Here is a 25,535-nt window from a genome sequence, read left to right as displayed (position 1 = left end):
TACTATGGGTATAAGCCAACTAAAATAAGTGAGAAAAAAAAAAACAGATTTGAAATTGATAATCAATCATATCAATTATATAAAAAGCGTCAATATCTATGCTATCACTCTTGTATTAACTCCGTAACGCATTTTAATCCCTTTTGGAACCTCATTTTCAAAGCAGAGTCTTGTTTATCGAATACACCTTTTTCTATTGTAGAAAACATTACATTATTAATCACCAATACAACGTGACGAGTTAGCTACAGAGACAGGAAATATCTCATGTAAACTTAATGCAGACGATGCGAATTCCTTAACTTCAACAAGCGTTTTTATGTTAAGATTTATGTTTTTCATGTTCTATGTATAAAAAGCAGCTCCTGTTTTGTACGATGCGTCAAGTTACGCTTTCGTACGTTCTTTCGTCAATATCCTGGTCATCTCTACTATAACACAAGTGTACTTGGTATTACTTGTAAAAGAAAGTTCTTTATCTTATCTTTAGGAAAGCACCGCTATTGAAAAGTTGTATTCCCGTTCTCTTGTTCGCAGATATCCTTTGTGTATGCTTCTTAACCACGAGACCTATCAATACAAAAAGCGAACTATTTTCTTCTACAGTATTACATCAATACGCTGCGGACCTATGGTTGCTAACTTCTACGTCATTTGGTCTGTAGTTGAGAGTTGTTTAATTTGCTGTCATACCAAATCAAAATCGTCTTATTTTTATATTTGATTGAGATTTTCTTCTGGATAACTCAAATATTAAACACAATCTTTACTCCTTCTGTTTTCTGTTAATGTATATCTTTTTGAACTTAGTCAGATGTAACTAAGACAAGTAACGAGAAAATCTTTACGACGAAAGAAGCATGGCAAACCATCCGACAACCAACAAGAAGAAAAAACATGACACCAATAAACCAAGCGAACAACACCATATGCACTCAATATCTTACGTTCTGCCATACAGCAATTTTCAGAATAAGCATGATACAATTTCCAAATATCTACTTGTTTTCCACACCTATTTTGTTATCAAATTGCTGTTCTTTGCATTGTCACCGAAGCTTTAAGTGCTGTTGTTTTGATTTGTTCCCATTTTTAAATACCGTCCTTGTAGAGAACATACCAAATATCAGAACTAACATTGATGTGTTTTAATAGTTTATACATGATTAAGCATGAATTGCTAACCATTTATGAACACTTATAATTCTACAGTCGGTCGATACTTATATTTTGACATTGTACAAAGTCATGCTTTTCTTGGACTGCTCATGACGTCTTCACACTAAATCAATTTAAGGTGTACTGATTGATATTTTATCTTGGGAAAATTTTATAAATATTTCATATGAAGCTTTAGAACTAGCTTGCCGTAACTGCAAACACTTTTAGATCAGGACATTGTGTCCTTTGTCTCTCTGTTAGTTTTTTTTTTTTTTGCTTAGTATCGATTTGATGAGTCAAACCATTTCCAACTAAATTAAGTTTTTTTTCGGGGTGCTGTTACACCACTGTTCAAGGTTATGGGAGGGTTAAGCAATCACAAATATGTTTACGCTGCAACATCTTTTATTTAGCTGTCCCATTGGTTTATTGTGGGTTTATATCTTCCATAGCTATTTTCATTTATTGAGTTTATCATAAATCAAGGTCGGTTTTCTGCTTGATTTGGATTGATGCACATTTTGGACATACCTTGGATTTGTTACAGCTTACTACACGGTATGTGTTTGCTCATTGTTGAAGGTCATACGGTGACCCGTAGTTGTGTATGTCTTAGACTTTCTGTCTATAGTGGAAAGATGTCTCATTGGCAATACTTACACATATCATCATTGTTAAAACGACCAAACTATGTCATGTATTCCATTAAATTGAACATTTAGTTGAACATTTTTATTGTTGTAAAAATATAATTGTATTGCAGGACGTTAATCCTTGATGGATAGTAGGTCAGAATTAAAATAAATATCGCTGAGCGTTTATGTAACACATTCAAATATACGACATAATATTTTAAGAATCCGAAAGAAAACTCACAAATTGATAAGATTATGTTTCAGTAAAGATATATAAAAAAGACTTTCAGAAGTTACAAACGCTGCGAGATATTTATCTTTGAAATTGGCGAGGTGCTATTCAAGTCCACGTTTTGTTTAAAATCATATAACAAAGCAAAATAGGGTGTGAATAAATAAAATCTAACAGCAGCTTTTAAAAGGTCAAATAACGTGTGAAAAACATATGAATATGGTTTTATTTGAGTAATTCATAAAATTAACACACTCTGAAGAAGAAAACGCATTCAGAAATCCATCCAATTTCTGTTAAAACAGTTTTATATTATCATCCAATGTCCTTGTTCTCCAGGGTCGCCTTTCCAACCACGAACTGTTCCAGATGGGTCGTTTTTCATATAGACAAACCAGTCAAGCCACTTTTCTGGTGACAACATGTAATACCCATCAGAAAACCTGATTACTTTCCACTGTCCACTAGAGCCAGGATTTCCTTTCCATCCATTCAATCTACCCTCTGCTCCACTTCTCATGTACACATACCATTCGGGCCATTTCACTGAACGCAAATAGAAAGTATTGTCTACTGACGAAATCGTATCAAAGAGGAAGTATCCTTGATTGTTTAAATTTGTTGTTCCAGTTATGGAACCATACTTATCATTGCGCATAAATGCATACCAGGTTGGCCATTTTTGGGTCCGAAATTTACGAGACCTTTCCCCTAAGAATGCTAGATTCTGAAAAGCAAGTTCACATTTGCCTAAATACTTCGAAACTTCAGGCAACTCAGATGGTTTCAAGTGTACAAAGAAAATAGCTTGTTGGTATGTGGGATTCGTCAAAAATTTTAAGAATTCTTTGTCGTTCGATTTCATATTCTGAATTACGTTTTGAATGCTATTCGCTGTTGACACACTATGTCCTGCTTGTTTGACAGTGATGTACATTTTCCACAGAACGGCGGATCTAAGGACAGTCAGCTTTACAAAAAGTCGCGTGTATTCAATTGCCCGTTTGACCTGCTGCTCATCTTGGCTTTTTGAACTGTCTCTTATCTTTGATTGTATTATTCCGAGGAATTTAACTCCAGAATAGATAGGAATATGTGCAGACAGAGCAGAAAGTTCATGTTCCTGTAAATCGGTAATTCCGTCAAGGTATGCTAATGAATCGCCAAATACTTTCTCAGTACCGTATGCTTCTGCTCTAAGGTTGGAATCGTCGAACTTTCTAAGTGCTTCATCGATAGCCTTCCTAACAACCGATCCAATGTCCGTATCACCGCCACCTATTGAGCTTACCAATCCAGATATTACCGTGAAAATGCTACTTATTATCGGACCGACTTTTGGAATCAGTTCTGTAATTGATGACAGGATGTCTAATGTACCAGAGACAATTTCTGCGACATCACCACTTGTCAAAGATGGAGCTGCACTACCGACGGCGTCTATTGTTGAGGCAATCCCGTTCAATCCATCGTCATCTTTTAGATATTTTTCTATTTTTCCTAGTTGTTCTTTTGCTAATTGTTGATTGGCCTTTAAACTTGATCCGATTTTTCCAAGCGATGTCTGCCATCTAGCTTCTGTCGCAATGAAAATCAACATCATCAAAATCCATAGCAGAAGAACAGAACGCTTTTGTACTTTCATGTCTGCAATTAAAAAAAATGATTTTACTAAGCTGAAAATAAATAGATTTAGTCTGTCCGTGTACATTTTCTTAGTAGACAAGGAAAACAATTATTAACTTTTTAGACTCAGGACAATTTAATAGCAATTCACTGTAATAACCAACAAAGTTGGGGCACGGTAAGTCTGAGATTGCTTTGCAATTTTGTGTTGGTAGCTATCGACATACATATAGGAAATATATTGACAAAACAAGTGTTTCTGTCCCCGTTGCCATGGTCTCCTTGGATTTTAATTTTCAGGCAGTTATCATGCACACATTTTAATTAACTGAATATTGTAAGATTTGTTCGTTAAAATGAAATGACATTAATTCAACACTTTCAGAGCAGGTTAAATTTTACTCCGAGTTGTTTATCACTGAGGGTGTGGACAAAAATAGCGCAGAAAAACTTATCGGACGTATTGACAGGAAACTGACGGACGATAATAGACAAAATATAGAACGACAAATTGACGTTGATGAATTAAGAAAGGCAGTTAAAAATCTTAAGAAAGATAAGTCTCCGGGAAGGGATGGGGTCATATCGGAATTTTATCATATATACTGGGATCTTATCAAAACGGATTTCACTTAAGTAGTTAAGGAGGTATTTGTAGAAAATGAACTCAGTAAATCGCAATACCAGGGAATGATACTACATAAGGAAGGGGAACAAGAATTAATAAATAAAAAAAAAAAAAACAAAAAAAAACGGCGGCCTTTAAGCTTGATGAATACGGATTATAAAATTATATCAAAGATGTTGACAGAGCATCTAAAACCGTTATTAGATAAAATTATTCAATCGGATCAAAACGGGTAGAAATATAAGTGATGGAAATAGACTTTTACAGGATATTATTGAATATGTAGCACATGAGGATATATAGGGATTAGCTATATTTTTAGACCAGCAGAAAGCTTTTGATAGAGTCGAATGGGGATGGCTGATAAACGTAATGGAGGGCTTCAATTTTGGTAATAATTTTTGTAGCTGGACAAAAAAGCTTTTTCAAAATGCCAGCAACGTATTAAAACAAATGGTTTTCTGTCTAAATCATTTTCAATACGCAGATCAATCAGACAAAGATGTCATTCGCGCAAATGTAGAAATACAAGGAATCAAAATACCAACGATAAACGGCCACATTGAAACTAAATCATCAATGTTTGTGGACGATGCGCAACTTTTAAAAAATCCGAACTATTGGCTGAAAAAGCCTTTGAAATGTTGGAAATATATGAAAAAGCCTCCGGTTCCAAAATAACTTCGAGAAAACAAAAGTCTTGTTTATTGTTTATTGTTTAAAGGGCAAAAAACCAAGTTTCAAAAAATATCTTGTATCAAGGATAACATAAAAGATTTAGAGCTGCCCCAAGCTTATGACATTTATAACAATAAAATATAGGATTCCTTAATTGGCAAGATAAAAAACTGTATTCACGTTTGGAAAACAAGACATTTAACTTAGAGAGGTAAAGTATTGATTATAAGAAAACAATTAATACCTATTTTGGGATACGAGGTTGCGATGAGGGGTATACCTAATGAGTGTGATAAAGATAAAACAACTCAATTTCCTGGGATTTTGTTTTGGGCTCTAAAGAGTCAGCCTTGTCGACAGAAAAATATGTTGTCTAGATAAAAGCTTCGGGGGTATCAAAATGATCAGTTTCGAAAGTTTCATGAAAAGCAAACATGTAGAATTAATTTTTAGAATTTTAGAAAGTACAACACAAAGATGGAATGCAATTGCCAAATACTGGCTAACACACTTTGACAAAAAATTTGATATTGAATATTTTATATGTACCTGTAAAGATCTAAATGGAATTAACATTAACTATATATGCCAAATTTGTACTAAAAGATGGTTACTACATGGTATGAACTTAATAGTAAAATGACCGATTTTTAACAAAATAGCATTCTTGAATATAATATATTTTGTAACAACAATACAAAATGGTAAGGGAAACATTTGCTCTTCCCTTCCTTTACCAAGAGTCATATCGCCAAAATAAAAGATGTTTGGAATATCTGTACGGAAACCTTTCATAGTAATAAAATAATATTTGATTAACTAATAGATAAACGTAATTGGACATGCGAATACAATATAATAAAGAAATCAATCCCCACTGATTGGATTAAGGAATTAAGAAGCGCCATTCCTAATCCAACTAATTTGAAGCACATAAAAATCCAGAATAACAACATTCAAAATCATGATTTGGAAAAAACATGCATTCCAAAAAAAATATTCAATTAAAATGATTACAAAAAAAAAAATAAAATATGTACTAGTGCAAAATGTGAAATTATATGAATAGAACATTTAGAACGGAACAAGACTTGCAATCAGTCTGAAAGAAGCTTCACAAGCTGCCTGTATCAAACAATATTTTCCAATTCCAATGGAAATCACTACATTGTATACATTATACTGAATTTAAATTGAATAAATTCGAAAGTCCGATGGCCTATGTAACTTATGTGGCAAATGTTTTGAAACCCAAGATCATTTATTCTATTATGGTTATAAAATTCAAAACGTCATTGAAGAAATAAAAATATTGCTATCTCTGTGCATAGATATACCGCTAAACTTTGATTCCAAAACATGATTATTTGATATAATCAAGATCTTCATAAAACGGAAATAAATATTGGAAATTTTATAGTGTTCTCGGCAAAATTTAGTATTTGGAAAGGTCGAAACGACATTTAATTCAACAAAACAGCATTTAATGAAACATCTATCCTCCTTATTTTTAAGAACGTTACGAATGATTTTATCAAAATGATCGCTTAATCAAAAAAAAAAAACACACTTATTCGAAATAGACAAACTTGATCGTTTATCTCAAATATTTTAATTACTATTAATAGTCGGATTTGCTTATTTTTTCCTTATTATTTGCTCTTTTGTAGATATATATACATTTTTATGAAATCGCTTATGCCTCGGTTTTATAGTTATAGTTATCATTTGAATACAAAAGGCACACTTTGAACTAATGTATAGATTACACATTCATTTACCAACAATCGTCATTATTTATATAAGTTAATTCTATATTTTATATTTTAAACATATTTATATTACATACTTCATAATTGTATTACCTTGTTTGTAATAGTATTTTACTCACCACAAATTGTGTTTCTTTATAAGTGCACATACATTTACTTCACAAATATTCCTTCATCTAAAATTCTAAAGTGTTTATATACTTTATTACCTAAAGCTTCAAGCAGGTGTCCTGTCGCTGTCAATATCTAAGAGGCATTTAACCTGGAACACAATTTAGATAACAAAAGATTTCATAATTCATTGTACAATATAAATCTTCCTCTTATACACAATAAAACAAAATATTTCTTTTGATAAACACATTATAAGACTTTTATGCGCATAGTATCGAAATACAATAAGCATTTTGATAAAATAATGGTCTCTTTGAAAATAGAATTAGTTTGCAGTCTTTGATATTTCAAAAAAAATGGAGGAATAGACAACCTGGAACCAAGAGTCTACATTATTCATGTAGGTCCCAGGTGCGACAAATTGTCATTTAATAGATAAATAAATAAATAAAATTTATATTATGTGTAAATAATGATATAATGGGCTATAAAACTAGAAGCCTGTACTATCATCCAAATGTGGTGTTTATTAATCTAAACAAAAGATATTAATCAATCATATAAATTGTAATGCAAATACGCATATATATAGTATAGAATCATTATATTAAACAATAAATGATGATAAATTCAAATACCACATCACCTGTGTGAATATTTTGTACAAACATTTTTTAGTCTAGGGATTATAAACAAACAAACACTATATACAGCTACATTTGTATCAACCATACACACAAGTAAAGTCACTATCTGTTGCTCCTTAAACAAATTACCGAATCGTTTATTGACTGTTAATCAAAATAAGAATACGGGCTGGCAGGGCGGAAGCGAAAGGTTAAAAGAAAGGAATTAAAGATGAGTGGCGCCACTTAGTTTTCACAACAATTATAATAGATAGAAGTCACTTTATTTTCTGCTGCCATGTTAATTAGAAAACAAAATTGAAATAGTTAGAAATGAGTTTTGGATATTGGCTCTCAGTGATGAGCAAAATTTCTGTGCAAAATTAAGCAAGGGTTTGTGTTCATTAATACTATTTCGAAAATTCCAGAATCATAGAGTACCCTTAAAAAATGCCATTTTTCTATCAAAAAAGCTGCGGCACCATATGTGTTTTGCAGTTTTTATCGTTTTAAACACAGCCAAACAGTTGAAATGGGCTGGTCAATGCCCCCCCCCCCCCCCCCCTCAACCCTCCTCCCCAGTTTTCTGCAAATGGGGGAACCTGTGAAGAAAATAATTTCAAATGATGAACTAATGTATTTTCAATCAAAAAATTCGAACGTAAGCAGGACAGGCATATAGTAATAGACTAATGCACAGATTCCGATTTGATTTCAGTATATGTCAGTATAGCGAAATAACGGTTTCTGACGCATCGCTGTATTTTTCGAGATATTGTAGAAATTGAATTGTAAATAAAGTTACTCAGTAGAAAACTGTATCAGAAGAAAAATTGTTGGCAACCGTGAATCTATAGTCTTTATGAAATTTTTACTGTTTGTTTTATTTTTCTGTTTAAGTGATAGGATTCATTAAGTCGCTGTAAGAACAAAAAATTTGTCAAGGACTCTGTCTTTGAATATTTATCCTCATCTTTAATAAAATTGCATGTATTTATGTATATCTAAAAAAGGGTGGGGACATATTTTTGCTGACGTTAAGCGAAATTGTTGTATTTTTTTATTGCTAAATGTTGCCAAAATACCCCTAAAATATCAGAATTAGGTAAAAAATCAAAGGCCATGCATTTTTCTCCTTAGTACCGTCGAATTGAATAATTTGTACACGGTTCATATAAAAAAAAACTTAACAGCAATGATCAAATCTTAATTTCAGCCGTTTTATAGTCTATTTCATAAAATTTTGTTTTGCTCTTGCAGCTGTTCTCATATATTCGTGACAAAAACATATAAATTGGACATAGTTATAAAATAATCAGCCTCAAGTCTTTAATAATCATAAATCGAACTTAATTAATCAAAAACCGCGTGTTTACACAGCCAAACAGTTAAAATATGCTGTTCAATGCCCCCCAAGTTTTCAAAAAGTATAGTTTTCGGCAAATGGGGGTAACTGTAAGGAAAATCATTTTAAATGATGAAAAACTGTATTTTTAATCCAAACTTTTGAACGTAAGCAGTAGGGGTATATAGTAATAAGATTGTTTCTGTGTGTGTTGCGTTGTCGTTTGTTGTTTGTTCACTTCAGTCTTTCTGTTGTTTCGTTGTCCAAATGTACTATATTGTATTGTTTATTTAGCGTAATTCTCTGTCCGTTCAACCCACCATGTTTTCTTGAAATGTCCTGTACCAAGTCAGGAAAATGGCCATTGTTATATCATAGTTCGTTTCTGTGTGTGTTGCATTTTAGTGTTGTGTTTCTGTTGTGTCGTTGTTCTCCTCTTATATATCTTGTGTTGCATTTTAGTGTTGTGTTTCTGTTGTGTCGTTGTTCTCCTCTTATATTTGATGTGTTTCCTTCAGTTTTAGTTTGTAACCCGGATTTGTTTTTTTCTCAATCGATTTATGAATTTTTATGGTATACTACTGTTGCCATTATTTATAGACTAATGCACAGATTCCGATTTTATTTCAGTATATGTCAGTATAACGAAATAACGATTTCTGGAGCATCGCTGTATTTTTCGAGATATTGTAGAAATTGAATATGTAAATTAATAGGTTAGGTGGTGGAAATCTGTATCAGATGAAAATTGCTGGTCACCATGAACCTATTGTCTATATCAAATTTTAACTGTCTTTTTATTCTTCTGTTTAAGGGGTAGGATTCATTAACCCACTGTAAGAACTGGAATTCTGTCTTTAATCATTTCTCCTCATCTTTGATTAAATTGCATGTATCTAGGCATACCTAAAAGGGGGCATACTTGAGCTGACGTTAAAAGATATTTGTTTTTGTATTTTTTATTGCTAAATGTTGCCAAAATACCCCTTAAATATTAGTTAGGAAAAAAATCAAAGGCTAATATACATTTGTCTTCTTAGTACCGTCGAATAGAATATTTTGTACACGGTTCACATAAAAAAACAGCAATGCTCATCTCTTAATTTCAGCCGTTTTATAGTCTATTTCATATACTTTTGTTTCGCTCTTGCAACTGTTTTCATATATTCCTGACAAAAACATATACATTGGACATAGTTATCAAATGATCAGCCTCAACAGTCTTGCATCCAAGCCCCAGATATCACATCAAAATGATGTTGGGCTTATCATCTGCATCACTTAGGAAATACCATAATTTCAAATAAAACTGTCACTTCAATTTAAATTTGTAAGAAACCACATGTTTTGTTAACCCGATTCTCAAGTGATAATTGTTGTATAAATGAATTAATAGTAAATACACAGCACTGATCCTTAATTGTGACTATTTAATTAATTATGTGTTTAGTTTATTTGAAGAAGAAAAGTATATTTGTGTGGAGCTGATATAAAGAATAATATAAAAGTCATATTTAATTCATATGTGTAAAACACAACCTGCTGTGGGAAATTAAATGTCTATATATTAAAAGAAAGAATAATTGAACAGAAAATGAAACAACTTTCGTGTCATTGAATAAGAACTCATTATTTGATTGAAATGTTTTTATATCATATGTACATGTGTATGTAAATTATAACTAGATATTCAAATATATATTGCAACAAGAACAAAAAAAGTAAATGAATTATTAATAATAATCTCACAAAGTTATATATATATAGCAGGGTTTAAGAACATCAGTTGTTCGACCTGCTAGTCAAATGCGTTTTGTTAAAATATACATTTTTCCACTTTTATGGTCTTTTGGAAAATGTTGTTTGTGCTGTATTTAGACCCCTCTACCAAGAAATTTGTTTTGCATGCACACGTATAAAAATTGCGGTTTTTATCCAGCGCAATCATAGGTTTGAACGTTGTTTGCAATTTAGACTTGTTCTTATATTTTTTCGTTTGGGCCTGTATTATATTTGCCTTCGGGTTTATATGATCCGTTCATCCTATTTCGACTCTTTCAAAATTCAAGAGTCTATCCTTAATTGAGGTAAATTATATGGCCTTCCAAATACCGTTTCGATTCCTAACATCATTGAAGAGACATTAATTGTCGAAATCCGGATATGGTGAACAAATTTTTGCACCTCATGTTTGCGGTATACCATCTTTTCCGCAATTTTATTGTTTTCTGTTTAGTAATAATTTAATTATAAGATCCATTTTGTTGCATCTTGTGATCCGTTTATTTGGCAATCGCCAATGGCAGTCAGCAGGGTTTAAGAACATCAGTTGTTCGACCTGCTAGTCAAATGCGTTTTTTAAAATATATATTTTTTCACTTTTATGGTCTTTTGGAAAATGTTGTTTGTGCTGTATATAGACCCCTCTACCAAGAAATTTGTTTTGCATGCACACGTATAAAAAGTGCGGTTTTTATCCAACGCAATCATAGGTTTGAACGTTGTTTTCAATTAAGACTTGTTTATATATAAATGCATATATTTTTAGAATTTCAAATGTGACGTCACTTTGTGCGTTGAAGCTTTAGCTAACTCGGCTGTGTATTTTTATATGTTGGATTAAGTTGTTTGATGTAATGTATCCGTTTTTATTCTGTAGTTAGTCCCCACTTTGGTTTTATCATGTATATCTATTATATAGTCATTTTATAATATTTACTGTTTGCAAAATTATAAATTATTCTAAATAATAAGGATGTTCTTGTCCCAGGCAGAAAATCCTGGCCATGTTAGGCGCAACTTTTTGGAAGTTTTGGTCCTCGGTGCTCTTCAGCTTTGTACTTGGTTTGGCTTTCAAACTTTTTTTATCTGAGCGTCACTGGTTAGTCTTGTGTGGACGAGACGCACGTCTGGCGTATTGAATTTTAAGCCTAGTACCTTCTTCTAGATATTATTTGTGTGTTTCTTTGTCCTATATGTTCTCCCATTTATTTGTATTGTGGTCCTGTCATGTGATGTTGTCGTTTTGGTGTTGTGTTTGACGTTGCCATAAAAGCGGGAGGTTTGGCATGCCACAAAACCAGGTTCAACCTGTACCAAGTCAGGAAAATGGCAATTGTTATATTATAGTTCGTTTCTGTGTGTGTTACATTTTTATGTTGTGTTTTTGGTGTGTCGTTGTTCTCCTCTTATATTTGATGCGTTTCCCTCAGTTTTAGTTTGTAACCCGGATTTGTTTTTATCTTTATCGATTTATGAGTTTCGAACAGCGGTATACTACTGTTGCCTTTATATACGGTATAAAAAATTAAACAGTCCTTAGGCCAGATTTTCCTTTAAATAAAAAGCAATTTTACAGCCCTGTTTTGCTCATACACAACCAGTCAAACTTTCCTTTGGTGTATGTCATTTAGATCTTGTATAATTGGCTTAAGACAAGTTTTCTTAAATGATCATCGCATTGGAATAGTATAGTTTTGACATTTGCATTCTACACTTTGTTCTCATGGAACCACCTTCAATTGCAATTGTAGTATTTGTATGTTTATCCATCTTATGAGTTAAGTCTCTTTCAACTGATTTGTACAGTTCGTTCTTGTTGTACTGTTACACCACTGTCCCAGGTTACGGGGAGGGTTGAGATCCCAATAACAGGTTTAACCCCGCCACATTCTGTATGTATGCGCCTGTCACAAGTCAGGAGCCTGTAATTCAGTGGTTGTCGTTTGTTTATGTGTTACATACTTGTTTTTCGTTCATTTTTGTACATAAATTAGGCCGTTAGTTTTCTCGTTTGAATTGTTTTACATTGCCATTTCGGGACCTTTTATAGCTGACTGTGCAGTATGGGCTTTGCTCATTGTAGAAGGCCGTATGGTGACCTATATTTGTTAATTTCTGTGTCATTTGGTCTCTTGTGGAGAGTTGTCTCATTGGCAATCATACCACATCTTCTTTTTTATATTCATATTTAATTCACTGCCAATATCGAGCAGAAAATCAGCCCCAATTTCAAGTTGATTCGCATTAGCAGTCCAATAAGTACTCATGATGGTCTTTCCTTCTCTGGTATTCACGATATCTTCTTTTCGAAATTGGTCCTGATTTATCATGTCATGAGATGTTCTCAGATGAGCAATGGCTGTTTTTGCTTTTAAAGTTCTCTGTTGGTGTGTAGCTGCCTTTAAGGTATCAGGCGTAAAGGAATATTTGTCTTCACAAAGTATAATTCATTCTGCTGCTGGGAATTGTCGAAAGGTTTGGTTTTATAACTGCATTTTGAACATACTTTATATGCTGTGTCCCTGAGGTAACCTTTGTTTGAAATTTAACATCAGCGAATTCTATTGTCGCAAGTTCCACTGTGTCAGTGATATGTTTTGGTACAGATTGAAGATTTAGCACAATACGATTTTGTTGGCATTTTAATTCCTGCCATAAATTCTCTATTGCTTGCTGCATTCCTTTGGATTTCATAACCTTTGGCTTTGTACAGTCTGGTTTAAGCAATGCTTGGCACATTTTCATTTCAGAACTAAGAAAACTTGCCCTCTGCATTTCTCTTTTTAGTAATGCTTTTCTATTTTTCTCCTTCACCTGACGTTCAGTCTTGGTTTGAAATGTCACTTTTTCGGCAGTTCTTTTGATTGTGACTCCTTTTGAACGTTTTACTCTTCGGACAAAAGAGGCCCGTCCACTAGTTTCATTTAGTTCAAGTATGTCATCCATAGTTATTCCTAGGAAGCTATTGTTTGCTAGATAGCGTTTTATCAGGTATTATCCGATATCTGATGTTGTATTATATAATACATACGATGAGAGAATAAGTTTATATGAACTGTAAACATTTTCTGGATAATTATTTTATTCCAAACATAAACAATTGCATCGAAGAATTAGAGCAACTGTTGGAATAATATGATGCAGGTCGGTTTCTGATAATGCCCAGTCAACATTTGAGTCTTCTTTGGAGTTTGTATGAAAGAGGGGCGAAAGATACCAGAGGGACAGTCAAACTCGTAGATCGAAAATAAACTGACAACACCATGGCTAAAAAATAAAAAGACAAACAGACAAATAATAGTACACAAGACACAACATAGAAAACTAAAGACTAAACAACATGAACCCCACCAAAATCTGGGGGTGATCTCAGATGCTCCTAAAGGGTAAGCAGATCCTGCTCCACATCTGGCACCCGTCGTGTTTCTCATGTTATTACAAATCCGGTAAATAGTCTAATTCGGTAGGTCACATTCGTAGTGAAAAAGGAAGTGGATTGTAATTACGACATGAGGAACATATCCGATATCATCTGTGAAACGGTTATTCCATAACGGTCAACCAACTCGTGATGGCGTCCGTAAAATTTACGAAGGGATGATTTCAACTTCACCATTTTGAAATCTTGGTGTAATAGCTTCCTTGTGAGCAGCAACCCTCTATCAAGGAAATCATGATAGGAAATACAAGCCCGAGAATATCGTATCAATTAGGAGATATATACCCCGTATAAAGGCGCTGCTGGAATGTTGCTACATAAAAATGGAAAGTTCACAACTGGGAAGCTGAAAACATCTCTTGTGTCGTAAAGTTTTTGTTTTCAACCGACCCTCATTGTCAATTTCTAGATGTAAGTCAAGATACGAGGCAGACTTAACTGTATCTGTTGTATCCTTTATCTCTAGTTCGATGGGATAGATGCGTTCAACATAGTCACCATATTTTGAATTATTTAGTGAGAGAACATCATCTATATTGCGGAAAGTAAAGTTAAAGGATATTGCTAACTTCTTATCTTTCTTCCTAAGAAGTTCCTGTATGAAGTCAATCTCATAATAATAAAGACACTAGTCGGCAAGAAGAGGGCACAATTGGTTCCCTTTGGAATGCCGACAGTCTGTTGAAAAGCACGTCACCTAAACAAATATGTTGTTAATCAAGAAATCAAGCATCTTGATAATGTCAGTTTCAGAGAATTTTTTGTTTCAATCAGTGTGATTCTTTACAAAGTAGGATTTTTCCCTCCCAAAGACAAGATACTTGTATCTACGTTCGCAATTCTGTTTTATGAAACAAAGCATTACCAATTTGTCTTTTAGTTTGGAATGGGGAATACTTGTGTAAAGTGTAGAAAAGTCAAATGTTTTAATACTATTGCAAGATGAGAGAGTCTTAGATTGTATGTACACTAAAAGATCTTTGGATTTTTTTAGTATCCAAATCTGATTCACGCCACCTCAAGAATAGGCAGTTTCACAATAACTTTGAAGCCTGGCTTTGATTGCTGATAAAATAGATGTTAATAATTAAGAAAGAGGTTTCGTGGAGCACTTGGAAGACCCAGCAATATACCGTTGTTTGTAAGGACACCTATGTAGTTTAGGTATCCAATACAGTGATGGAAGATCAAGTTCTTCATCTTTGGTGAATCTTTGATCTTATTTGATGAGTTTCATTGAAATAATCTACTAGTGACATACGACCTATAACTGATGTCATTGATGATCCTGATCAGAATCCTCGGATGGCATCTTGATGATCTATTTCTCTTTTAGAATCACATGCAAAATTTACAACGCTGTTCCCGATAGGCATGATAGGTGTTGAGTAAAGTGCTTTCTTGAGACATTGATGGAAATGTCCTGCACTGTAATGTTGAAGAAGTAACTGAGCACAATATGGGCCATAAGAAGTTGCACTATTCAGAAATGAGAAGGGAAGGGATCTTTTTACAGCTCCAAGAAGTAAATTGTAGCCTGTATGTCCACCCAATCGTTCTGAAAGGTAGACAGCAACAACTTCATCACAGTGTTGCATCATGCCTGCATGTAGAGCAAATGTGCAATTTTGAGTTATCCAAGTATTCATAAAATCCTGAAACTTACTACTCCATAGACGAGAAATTTCTTCAATTTTCCCTTCTTCTAGCATATCTATGACAGCCAGCGCTTCCTCCTGCGTTAAGCATTATAGAAATCTGCAGATAAATGATATGTGAAAAGACAATGACAGTCGGCGGACATATTTCGTTGCAAAATCTATTTGATCCATGGTTATTAATTTTGGCCATTCCCTTTTCTCTTCATCACACATGTACATCAGTAGTTGAAGAAGTCCTGTGTATTTGTATGAACTTAAAAGGGTGTTTTTTTTTTTACTCAAATGGAGGAGAGGAAATTCTGGTAAGAAATGGTTGTATTTTTGATCTTCAACAATTTCTAGTAGATGTGCGCCTATTTTGTTGTCTAGGCCAAACAGTATTCTGTGAACTTCTTCATGTGGAACATTTATACGTCCTGTCGTTACAATGATGTAGTCTATAATCTCTTTCAATTTACAAATGTCGTCATTTCTGCCAGTTGCGGATGGTATATGTCGGCACAAGAAAGGAGGCACTTCAAATTTCTTGAACCCAAACAAATTTAAAATATTTGACTCATCAGTTGAGATGGGGCTGTCGTTGCTTTTCGAAGTTTGTTTGTCCAAAGACATGTTCCCGAAAGACAGTTCTAGTTCCTATCAACCATAGTGAGCTCATATATAACTAAATGAAAAATGTTTGAACAGGTCCCCTGACCGACATAAGCTTTATTTTTACAGATTATACGTTCTGAGAACTCAAGAAATTGCAAAAATTCTGTTGTATTTTAGGGGGAGCTAAAATCATGTGTACATGTACATATTTTCAGGTTTCATTTGATTTAGTTTTTCATGGTTCTAAATTTTAATTGAAAAGAAGGTACTGCAAGTAAAAGGTAATATAGTTTTCCTTGCAGGTATGCTGTCAAGCAAGGTCTCTTAAATAGTGCCTCTACACCTTAGTAGGCATGCTAGAATATAAAATGTTACCAGATCTGATAAGTTATCTTCATTTTCTTCATAGTCTCCTTCTATTTCTTCCCCTTCTGTCATCATACTTGTTGGGTGCAATATCAATCAAATATGCTAAAAGAAAATATATCAACACTTATAACGAACACTCTATATCTATTGTTATTCTAATTGTCTTTCATCACCTATCATTTAGTATAACTTATTATCAGATTTTAATACAAGTATGACAGCAAAACAAAGCTGGAAGGCATTTGAGGAGGAGACATTGCTTACGTTCTAAGAATATCTAATTTATAATTCCTTTTAAGTGGGTTTTGTTTTTTTGTTAACTTTAATTTGTTCTTTGGTACTTTGTTTTCCGCCTAGTCTTGATGTTGTTTATGTTTTTCTCCTTATAATTTTTGATTGCCTCTTTTCCTGTTTTGTTTTCCTGTTGTTGTTGTTTTTATAGATTAGATTATTCTCATATTAATTATGGCACCCTCAACGGATTTTGGGTTACATATTGCAATTGTTATTCTACGTTTCTTTTTTTTCTGTTTTTTTCTTTTTCTTCCACTTTTTTTGTCCAGCTTATATCTTGGAATTTTTTGAACCAATGTTAATGAAACTATACCATAATGTTAACCAGCATGTGCAAATTTGCAATCGGGGTATGGCACTTTTCAAGATGGCCGCCATTACCATGGAAACCGCAATAATGTTCAAGAAATCAATATGCACCAAAGTAAATTAAACTTCACACAAATATTGAATGGCATATGCAGATGTCCCATTTGACTTTGGAATTTCCAAAATGGCCGCCGTTACTATGGAAACAGCAAAAATGTCAAAAATTTCAAAATGCTCAACTTAATGAAACTTTACAATAATGTTTATTGGCATGTGTAGATGCCCTTTTTGACTTTGAAAACTCCAAATGACTGCAGTTTTCTTGGCAATTTTTGAACGAGGATGCCATCCGTTATTGCTAGCATTTACAAATCTAGTTGTGTATTTCAACTATTTTTATGTATATTTGCAACAATGTTGCATCACATTAGCTACTGATGGTCTTTCTACATTGCATTTGTTGTCTGTTTTGAAGAGGATTAAAAGGAAAATATATGCAAAAAAGAAAAGAAAATGATTCCATTGTCATCATGTTATCATTAGATATGTAAGAAAATTAAAAGAGATGAAAACATATTCTGTTGAATCTGTTCATTTCTTATTCATTTGTAAATCTGTAAAACATATACTCACTTTCCTTAATTCAATTCATAGTGAAAGATTGCCCCATGTAAGGACTTGACTAAACCTATCCCACACTTCTTTTTCGTCTGGTATTAATGATACAAGTGATAAGTCAAAGTCATTCTTTGTCAGTGTGGTTGTATACTTGCAGAGATATTTGTCTGTTTGGTTGCAATTTTCAAGGTGCCATTTGTCATTTATAACATTGTCTTTTGGAAGACCTTGAAGAGTAAGTGGCAGGGTACAAACTTGTCCTGTCCTGTTTTCATCCGGGTTTGGGTCGGAATAGGTTATCAGTCTTACTAAATTATCCATCATCAATATCAGATGACACCCCTGCAAACTGACTAAATTTTCAAGTTCAACCTCCCTTGTCTCATATCTTAGTGGATAACGCTTCAAACATGTGTTGTTATAGCATAAGTCACCTACTGTTCTTTCCTTGATTTTTTGCTCTGCTTGAATCAGACTGGTAGATATACCTGTACTGTTTGTAATAGAAGAGGTACAGAAGTGACACTTTTAAAATGCATTGCCAGCTCGTCAGCGTTGGCCTGTTGTAAAATGCCAATATAATTCCTGTTAACAGTATTCAGCATTGTATCATACAGCCCGTACAATCTATTTAATTTCGTTGTCAATAAACCATCATTGTGTTTTGATTTTCGAATGGATATTTTATTGATGAAGGTTTTAAATAGAATTTGAACATCTAAAGGAACATCAAGATACCACTCTTGCACAATGGAAACAACCTTAATACTAAGTGGTTTTGGAAGGGAAGTTGTGTGGCACACATTGCATTTGTAGGCTTTTGTTTCTTTAATATCCACTTACTTGTACTGGTGTCTCAATGTAAAGAACAGATTGTGTAAGCTTTCCCATGAAAATATCATTTCTCAATTGAAAACGTACTGTGTCATTGTTTTCTGGTGTATAATTTGGCAAAGAGTCTTGTGAAAGAAACACAATTTTACTAACATTGGCATTGTGTCTTTTGTTTAGGAATCGAGAAACATGATTATGAATATCTTTTGGTTCAATATCTTCTATGCATGATAGTATAATTGTTAATGCATTTGACCGTTTGGACAATGATGTGTCTACACACGCTACATTTATTACACAATCTGGCCACAGTAATTCAAGTTTCTCATCAGCTGAGATTCAATTATAACTGGAAAATTACTTTGCCTTCCATGCACCTCTCTATTCTGTGAAATTTCAAATGCTTTCTGTCTGCTAATTGTACGCTTTATTGTAGCTTGTGTGTTGTTTGTCCATGTTTTACTTATACTATATGCTACCTTAAGATAATCCAGCAATTCCCATTTCCGTTAAACTGTGATTACAATAATGGATTCCAAACAATAAAATTTTATCCCATTCTTGATCAATAAATAGGGATCGGTAATTAATTGCTAGTGTAGGAACATTCACATCTCTAAGTTCTGGATCATTAAAACAGTTGAGATCAAATTCACCAACAGACTTGTACAAATCTAGCAGTGATTTGGTGTTAGTCTTTGTTTTCTCGGAAAAGAAGCAGTTGCTTATATCAGTGCCAATTTCATGGCATACCTTGTGGTCATCAAAATGATTAAAATTAAACTTAGATACTGATGTTGTTGTCACTGATTTGCCATGAGTAAGGTCTTTGATTTACTCTGTGTGACATTTAATTTCCCTTAAGACATTATGTTTTTGCAGTTTTTTATCATCAGGTGTTTGTCTTTTCCTTATAAATTCATAAAAGTCTTCAAAATAAACTAAAAGTTGATCTGTTCCTTCTTCTTTAAACTGGTAAAAATCTTTCATTTTTGAAATCTTGTTATAATCCTGTTCCTTGATAAAAGAGGAAATTGAGGTTCAATTTTAGAATGTACACTACTATGTATAATGAAAAATGTGCATTTTAATACGGTATATTTTTGTCATTGTACATTCGTTAAATAGCTAGAGTAAACGGATATTTTTCTGTCGTACAAAACAGATAAAAATCATGAACAGAATTACGGAAATTTACTATTTTATGAAAGCATGAGTGTGTATTGCTTTTTGATTACTGTACTGCTGTCTCGAAAGGGTAAGTAATTGCCACTGAACATTATGCAAGCAAATATCAATCAATCAATCAATCAATCAATCAATCAATTAGAGAGTGGGGTTGAGCTCTCAAAGTATTTTATTAACCTGAACTTTATGTATCTGTAATGAACTTTATTAAGCTGTTGTACTTTACCACAATTATTAAAAAAAATTCTAATACTTCCGTGATATTTTCAACAAAAAAAAACTTCTTCATCATTTTAGCTTTTATTTTTTCTGTAGTTTCAAGAACCATTTTTTATCTTTTGTTCATATTGAAAATGGGTCATTTTGTCAAATAAGATAGTTAAGAATTAAAATATCTAAATACCCAAATCAATTCTTATTACAATATCATGTCATGCCAATGAAGTAAAATATTCAATTGCCAGTTAAATATATATCGTATCAGTATATCTTTGACATTCAATGATCATGATGATCTCAATTTCCAGTGCTAATCTATAAAATGCAACTGCAGCACCTATCAAAAATTATGACTTATTCAAAACTATAGTATTTTTAAATCATTGCATCTTCTTTTTAATATTTGATAAGTTCATGTGTAGATGTAAAAATTAAAAAAAAAATATACTTACCATTTACTTCGTCATTTCTGTACTTGAGTGATTATCAACAATTTAATATTAAAAGTAATACTATCTGTTCCCTGATCAGTAGTTGATGACAGATTTATTTCTCTACTTAACTATTTTATAGTTGAGAGAAGATATCGTAATTTCCGCTTCTTGTTATGTTTGTCTAGTTATCAGCAAATATATACGACGGATACTCTCAAAAATGTAACTACAATGAATAATAAGTTAACTATAGTGTTGCCTGTCCTTTATCAGGCCTACGTTCTCTACGGTAAATATTGGTAGCGTAAATGAATAATTTGTTGTAGAAAATAATATATTTATTACGGTACAATGAAACAATGTACAGAATAAACTATCGGAATAATGTAACATGTAATTTCCGAAGTATTCAAAAGATATTCTTCTATTTTAAGTTGCCAAGTGAATTTGCATAAATAGGCGGAGCTGATCTAAATATAAATATAACATGTGTTTTTAACTAGGATAGGGAAATGCCAAACGATATTTGTATGGTATGTAAACATTCTAAGCAGCAAGAAAAACATAACGTCAAACGTGACGGAAAATATAGGAGTCCTCGACTCAAAATGCTTATAACATTAAATTATCGTGACTAAACCAATCTAGACATATCAATTCTTTCAGTTAAGAACTCATAAGTGTACACGTTTGGGTTCACGCTAAGAATATTGACCCAACTGTAACGTTTTGAACAACACATGACAAAGTTGCGCCATATTTGGTGTTATCGATACAGCTAATAACTTGAAGTAAAACGTACGCTAATGGCTCATTAGAATATTCTCAAAACTAAGAATATAACCTCTGATAAATTATACAAAATCTCAGAATACAGAAGTAACAGTATTTCATTACTTGGGAATCACCAGTGCACACATTTACAACACTGCCCCTCCCCAAGAATATATTTCGTCCTCGAAATATGGAATTGTCAAAATTGACCATTCAAATCAATACTGGTATTCCGTTTCACTCTTACATGCAAATAAAACAATGTTGCTTCTCTCTTATTTGTCAAAACACGCAAAAACTTAAGCTGGTTTAAACTAAAACATACATTAACAAACTACTGCGCCTGTTAATGTCATTAAAACTAATGTCTGCGTAAACAAACTAATGCGTCTGTTTATAATTAAAAGGCAGTATATACATTTTACTTATATTTCTTTGAATGTATAAATATTTTCTCTTATACTTATATCACACAATTATACAATACACCATCAAATAAGTTTAATACTAATGATAAATATTCGCTACATAAAATGTCTTAAACAACAAAGTCCTATTTTAACAACATAACAGTCTCTTTTTTAACAGCGTATTCTCTCGGCAGTCGCGCCTCGTTGTCGTGGTTCAACATACAGTTCAATATACTATTTTCTTAATATGTGTCATCATCGAAAATATATAATTAAAGTCTATTTTTGCATCCAATTACAGCACTAATATACTCCATTTTAAGTTCAATATATGATTCTCCATTCTATCAGACGTCGGAATTAAACATCGTTGTTGCCAGTTGAAGCCCTAACTTCTTCTAACACACCAGGCTAACCATTAGCCGAGAAATGTCCTATCAAGTTCTATACCACAAAGATTCCCAGCTTATAAATATACATACACATTTTCGATATTGATTGACCATACAACATAAGTATAAAAATAAGTACAAAAGTACAACCAATTATAAATAGTCATCAGTATTCCCCGAAAAATATCTAAAATGGAGCAGACAGCATACCCATGGTGTAACCAAAATGTATATTGCAATCTAGACTAACCATTAGCCTAAACTTATTCTCGCACCCCAACAAATATGGCACCTTAAGTATCCTATATTGCCAATATACACCACCGAAAGCAGCTTCCCATCAAAACAGTATTAAACAGCTTTACTGCAATAATACAACAACGCCAATAGGACAAACACATTCCAGCTGTTTTATAAATAATATCACGTGTTTTCTCAAAAACAATATTAATACCACAATTTTTTCATGTAGTGCGAAAAACTACACATGTTTATGCCTAGCATACGGTATACTCAGTGGATAAACACTAATATTACAAGCCTTCTTAATAAAATAATAATTTAATAAATTACTTTTTACACGTTTATCATTAACAAAAAATAACACAAATTTCATATCTACATTATAAAAAATCAGAATCTTCACAAAAATTGATCTGATATTTGGCCAGTAGGCTAATCTGCTATATAGGCCTAACTAGTTCTGATTATCCTGACTAGTAAATCCAAACTGGTTCCCTCCCAAAGGATTCATATTTTCTGGGTTCCCTCTTTTTCCTTTTGAGAAAGGACAATTTTTACTAAAATGTCCCTCTTGGTGGCATGAGTAACATGTGTTTGCGTTAACATGACTACTTACTCTAAAAGGATGTGTACTAACTGGACGTGATGTATAAGTGTTGTCAGTACTTGGACCAGCTGCTAACTGTGGGGCCACTAATACCTGGTTATGTTGTTCAATTGAGGTCCTATTAAAGTCTAAACAGCTATTTTGATTGAAATTATGTGTATTGGTGTTATTTTCAGCCGCATGTTTATCACATGAGATGCCACCATTATCGTAATTTCTGCTTCTTGCTATATTTGTCTAGTTATAAGCAAATATATACGACGGATACTCTCAAAAAGGTAACTACAAGGAATAATAACTATAGTGTTGTCTGTCCTTTATCAGGCCTACGTTCTCCACGGTAAATATTGGTAGCGCAAATGAATAATTCGTTGTAGAAAATAATATATTTATTACGGTACAATGAAACAATGTACAATCCATTTTTAGATTGTGACGTTGCCTTGTCACCATCGTATGGTGTTTATATATCTCAACTTGTTCGATTCGCTCGTGTATGTTACAAAGTATTTGATTTTAACGAAAGAAATATCTGTACTACTGAAAAAGTATTACACCAGGGTTTTCGATTCATAAACTAGTCAAAACATTTACTAAATTTCATCATCGGTACAAGGACATCATTCGTTAATATAAACTAACATGCAGACATATTATACGTTCAGGTTTTTCACATCCAATCTTGTATGGTAATATTCTTTAAAAAGCACAAAAATGTCGACATTCACCTCAAAAGCTAACCAAATCTTTAAACAGACTTATTCTGAATAAAGTTACGATACTGTTGTCAAGTCATTAAGGATTGCTTATTTTGGTATCAATATTGATTCATGCATAGGGTCTTTGCATCGGAAATAAACACATTTATTCTAAAACCAGTTGTTGGCATGATACAGGTTATGTTCTGTTCATATATTTTATGATGGTATGATACGAAACCCCTAACGGGAGGGGTTGTACTTGATTTTCATATAATGAAGACATAATCTTTCAATCAGTTTAGTTAAGGTCTGGAGCTGGCATGTCAGTAACTGCTAGTAGTCCTTTATTAATTTATGTATCATTGTCATTTTCCTTAGTTTCTTTTGTTACCTTTACTGATATTGGACTCAAACTTCTTTTAAACTGAGTTTTACTGTGCGTATCGATGTGTGTTTCTTTATTCTACATTGGCTAGAGGTATCGAAGGAGTGTTGAGATCTCACAAAACATGTTTAACCCCGCCGCATTTTTGCGCCTGTCCCAAGTCATAAGCCTCTGGCCTTTGTTAGTCTTGTATGTTTTTTAATTTTAGTTCATTTATATGTTTTGGAGTTTAGTATGACGTCCATTTTCACTGAACTAGTACACATTTTTATTTAGGGGCCAGCAGAGAAGACCACCTCCGGATGCGGGATTTTCTCGCTGCGTTGAAGACCCATTGGTGGCCTACTGCTCTTTGGCCGGGTTGTTGTCTCTTTCATATTCCCCATTTACATTCTCAATTTTATTGTTGTGTACATGTAATATCATTTATATTTAATAAAAAGTTAAATCACAAAAATACTGAACTCAGAATTCAAAACGGAAAGTCCCTAATCAAATGGCAAAATCAAAAGCACAAACACATCAAACGAATAGATAACAACTGTCATATATGAACTGCGACTTTTAATAAAATCTGATGATTGTTCAAAAATAATTTGGAAACACAAAAAAATCAAAACAACACTAAATTACAGACAGCCGTAAAACATAAGACAAACAATCAGACAAGCACAGAATATAAATTGAGACAATCACGAACAAACGAACATAAAGACACGTCGCTCCATCAAACTAAGAAAAATATTATGAAATACAATGCATCCGACAAACAATAAAATGAACACCAAGAAGTGTTTAAATCAAAACCACGACCGAGCAAAGTATATGAATCAAGACCACAAACGAGCATAATATATAAATCATGACCACCAACGACATAGTATATAGAGGTTATCCCATAACAGTGTAGACTACCGTAATACTTATGTTTTTAATTATACTGAATCATTGACCTTTAACTTGTTTGTCCTCGCGGATCGGCTATCGATAAGAATGATTTTACGCTAATTCAGTCTGTCAGAGGCCTTCTAGTAGGGATTTAAATAATCACTTGTTTCTCATTTCGATACATAAAATTAAACTTTCTGTCAACAAAATTTAAAAGGAATTTGCTTTAACACTCTTTTCATGATTGCACTAAACAGTTTCACTTGAAATAACAATTAATGCACAGAGCTAATATCATTAAATTATTGAAAAATATATTAAATGTAAAGCATGTCGATTTTTATTAGAAAAAAAAAATCAAGTTTATGGGGTTATTTCACAAAAAAATATCTTACATAGAAAAAAATACTTCCACGTTGGGAACATTAACAATAACCTACCGTTTATTCAATGGATAAGATTTGTTTGTGAAAAGAGCTCAGGATAATGAAACAAAATGTCTTTCTATTTTTTTCGAATGACACATCATTTGAATCGTTCAGTCATTTAGAAGACTTGTACCGTCAGTTTGCTTTGG

General features: G+C 32.9%; 1 protein-coding gene across 6 annotated transcripts in view; it reads right to left on the bottom strand.

Annotated features, from left to right (window-relative positions):
- Positions 1–2,236: 2,236 nt before the first annotated feature.
- Positions 2,237–25,535, bottom strand: part of LOC127733915 (toxin CfTX-A-like) — a 105,978-nt gene continuing 82,679 nt past the window's right edge. For 4 of the 6 annotated variants that reach the window (XM_052243388.1, XM_052243383.1, XM_052243389.1 and 1 more), the window contains exon 2: positions 2,237–3,675. In XM_052243388.1, the coding sequence (XP_052099348.1) occupies positions 2,336–3,673 (1,338 nt within the window). In that variant the 5' untranslated portion in view covers positions 3,674–3,675 and the 3' untranslated portion in view covers positions 2,237–2,335. Of the gene's footprint in view, positions 3,676–6,825; positions 6,998–25,535 lie in introns of those variants that run through there. The other 2 variants (XM_052243384.1, XM_052243385.1) reach the window with 2 other exon arrangements.

Source organism: Mytilus californianus, unplaced genomic scaffold (genome assembly GCF_021869535.1).
Source record: "Mytilus californianus isolate M0D057914Y unplaced genomic scaffold, xbMytCali1.0.p SCAF_3, whole genome shotgun sequence".
NCBI lineage: Eukaryota > Metazoa > Mollusca > Bivalvia > Mytilida > Mytilidae > Mytilus > Mytilus californianus.
The sequence above is the reverse complement of the archived record's forward strand: the minus strand, read 5'-3'. Positions and strand labels throughout refer to the sequence as shown.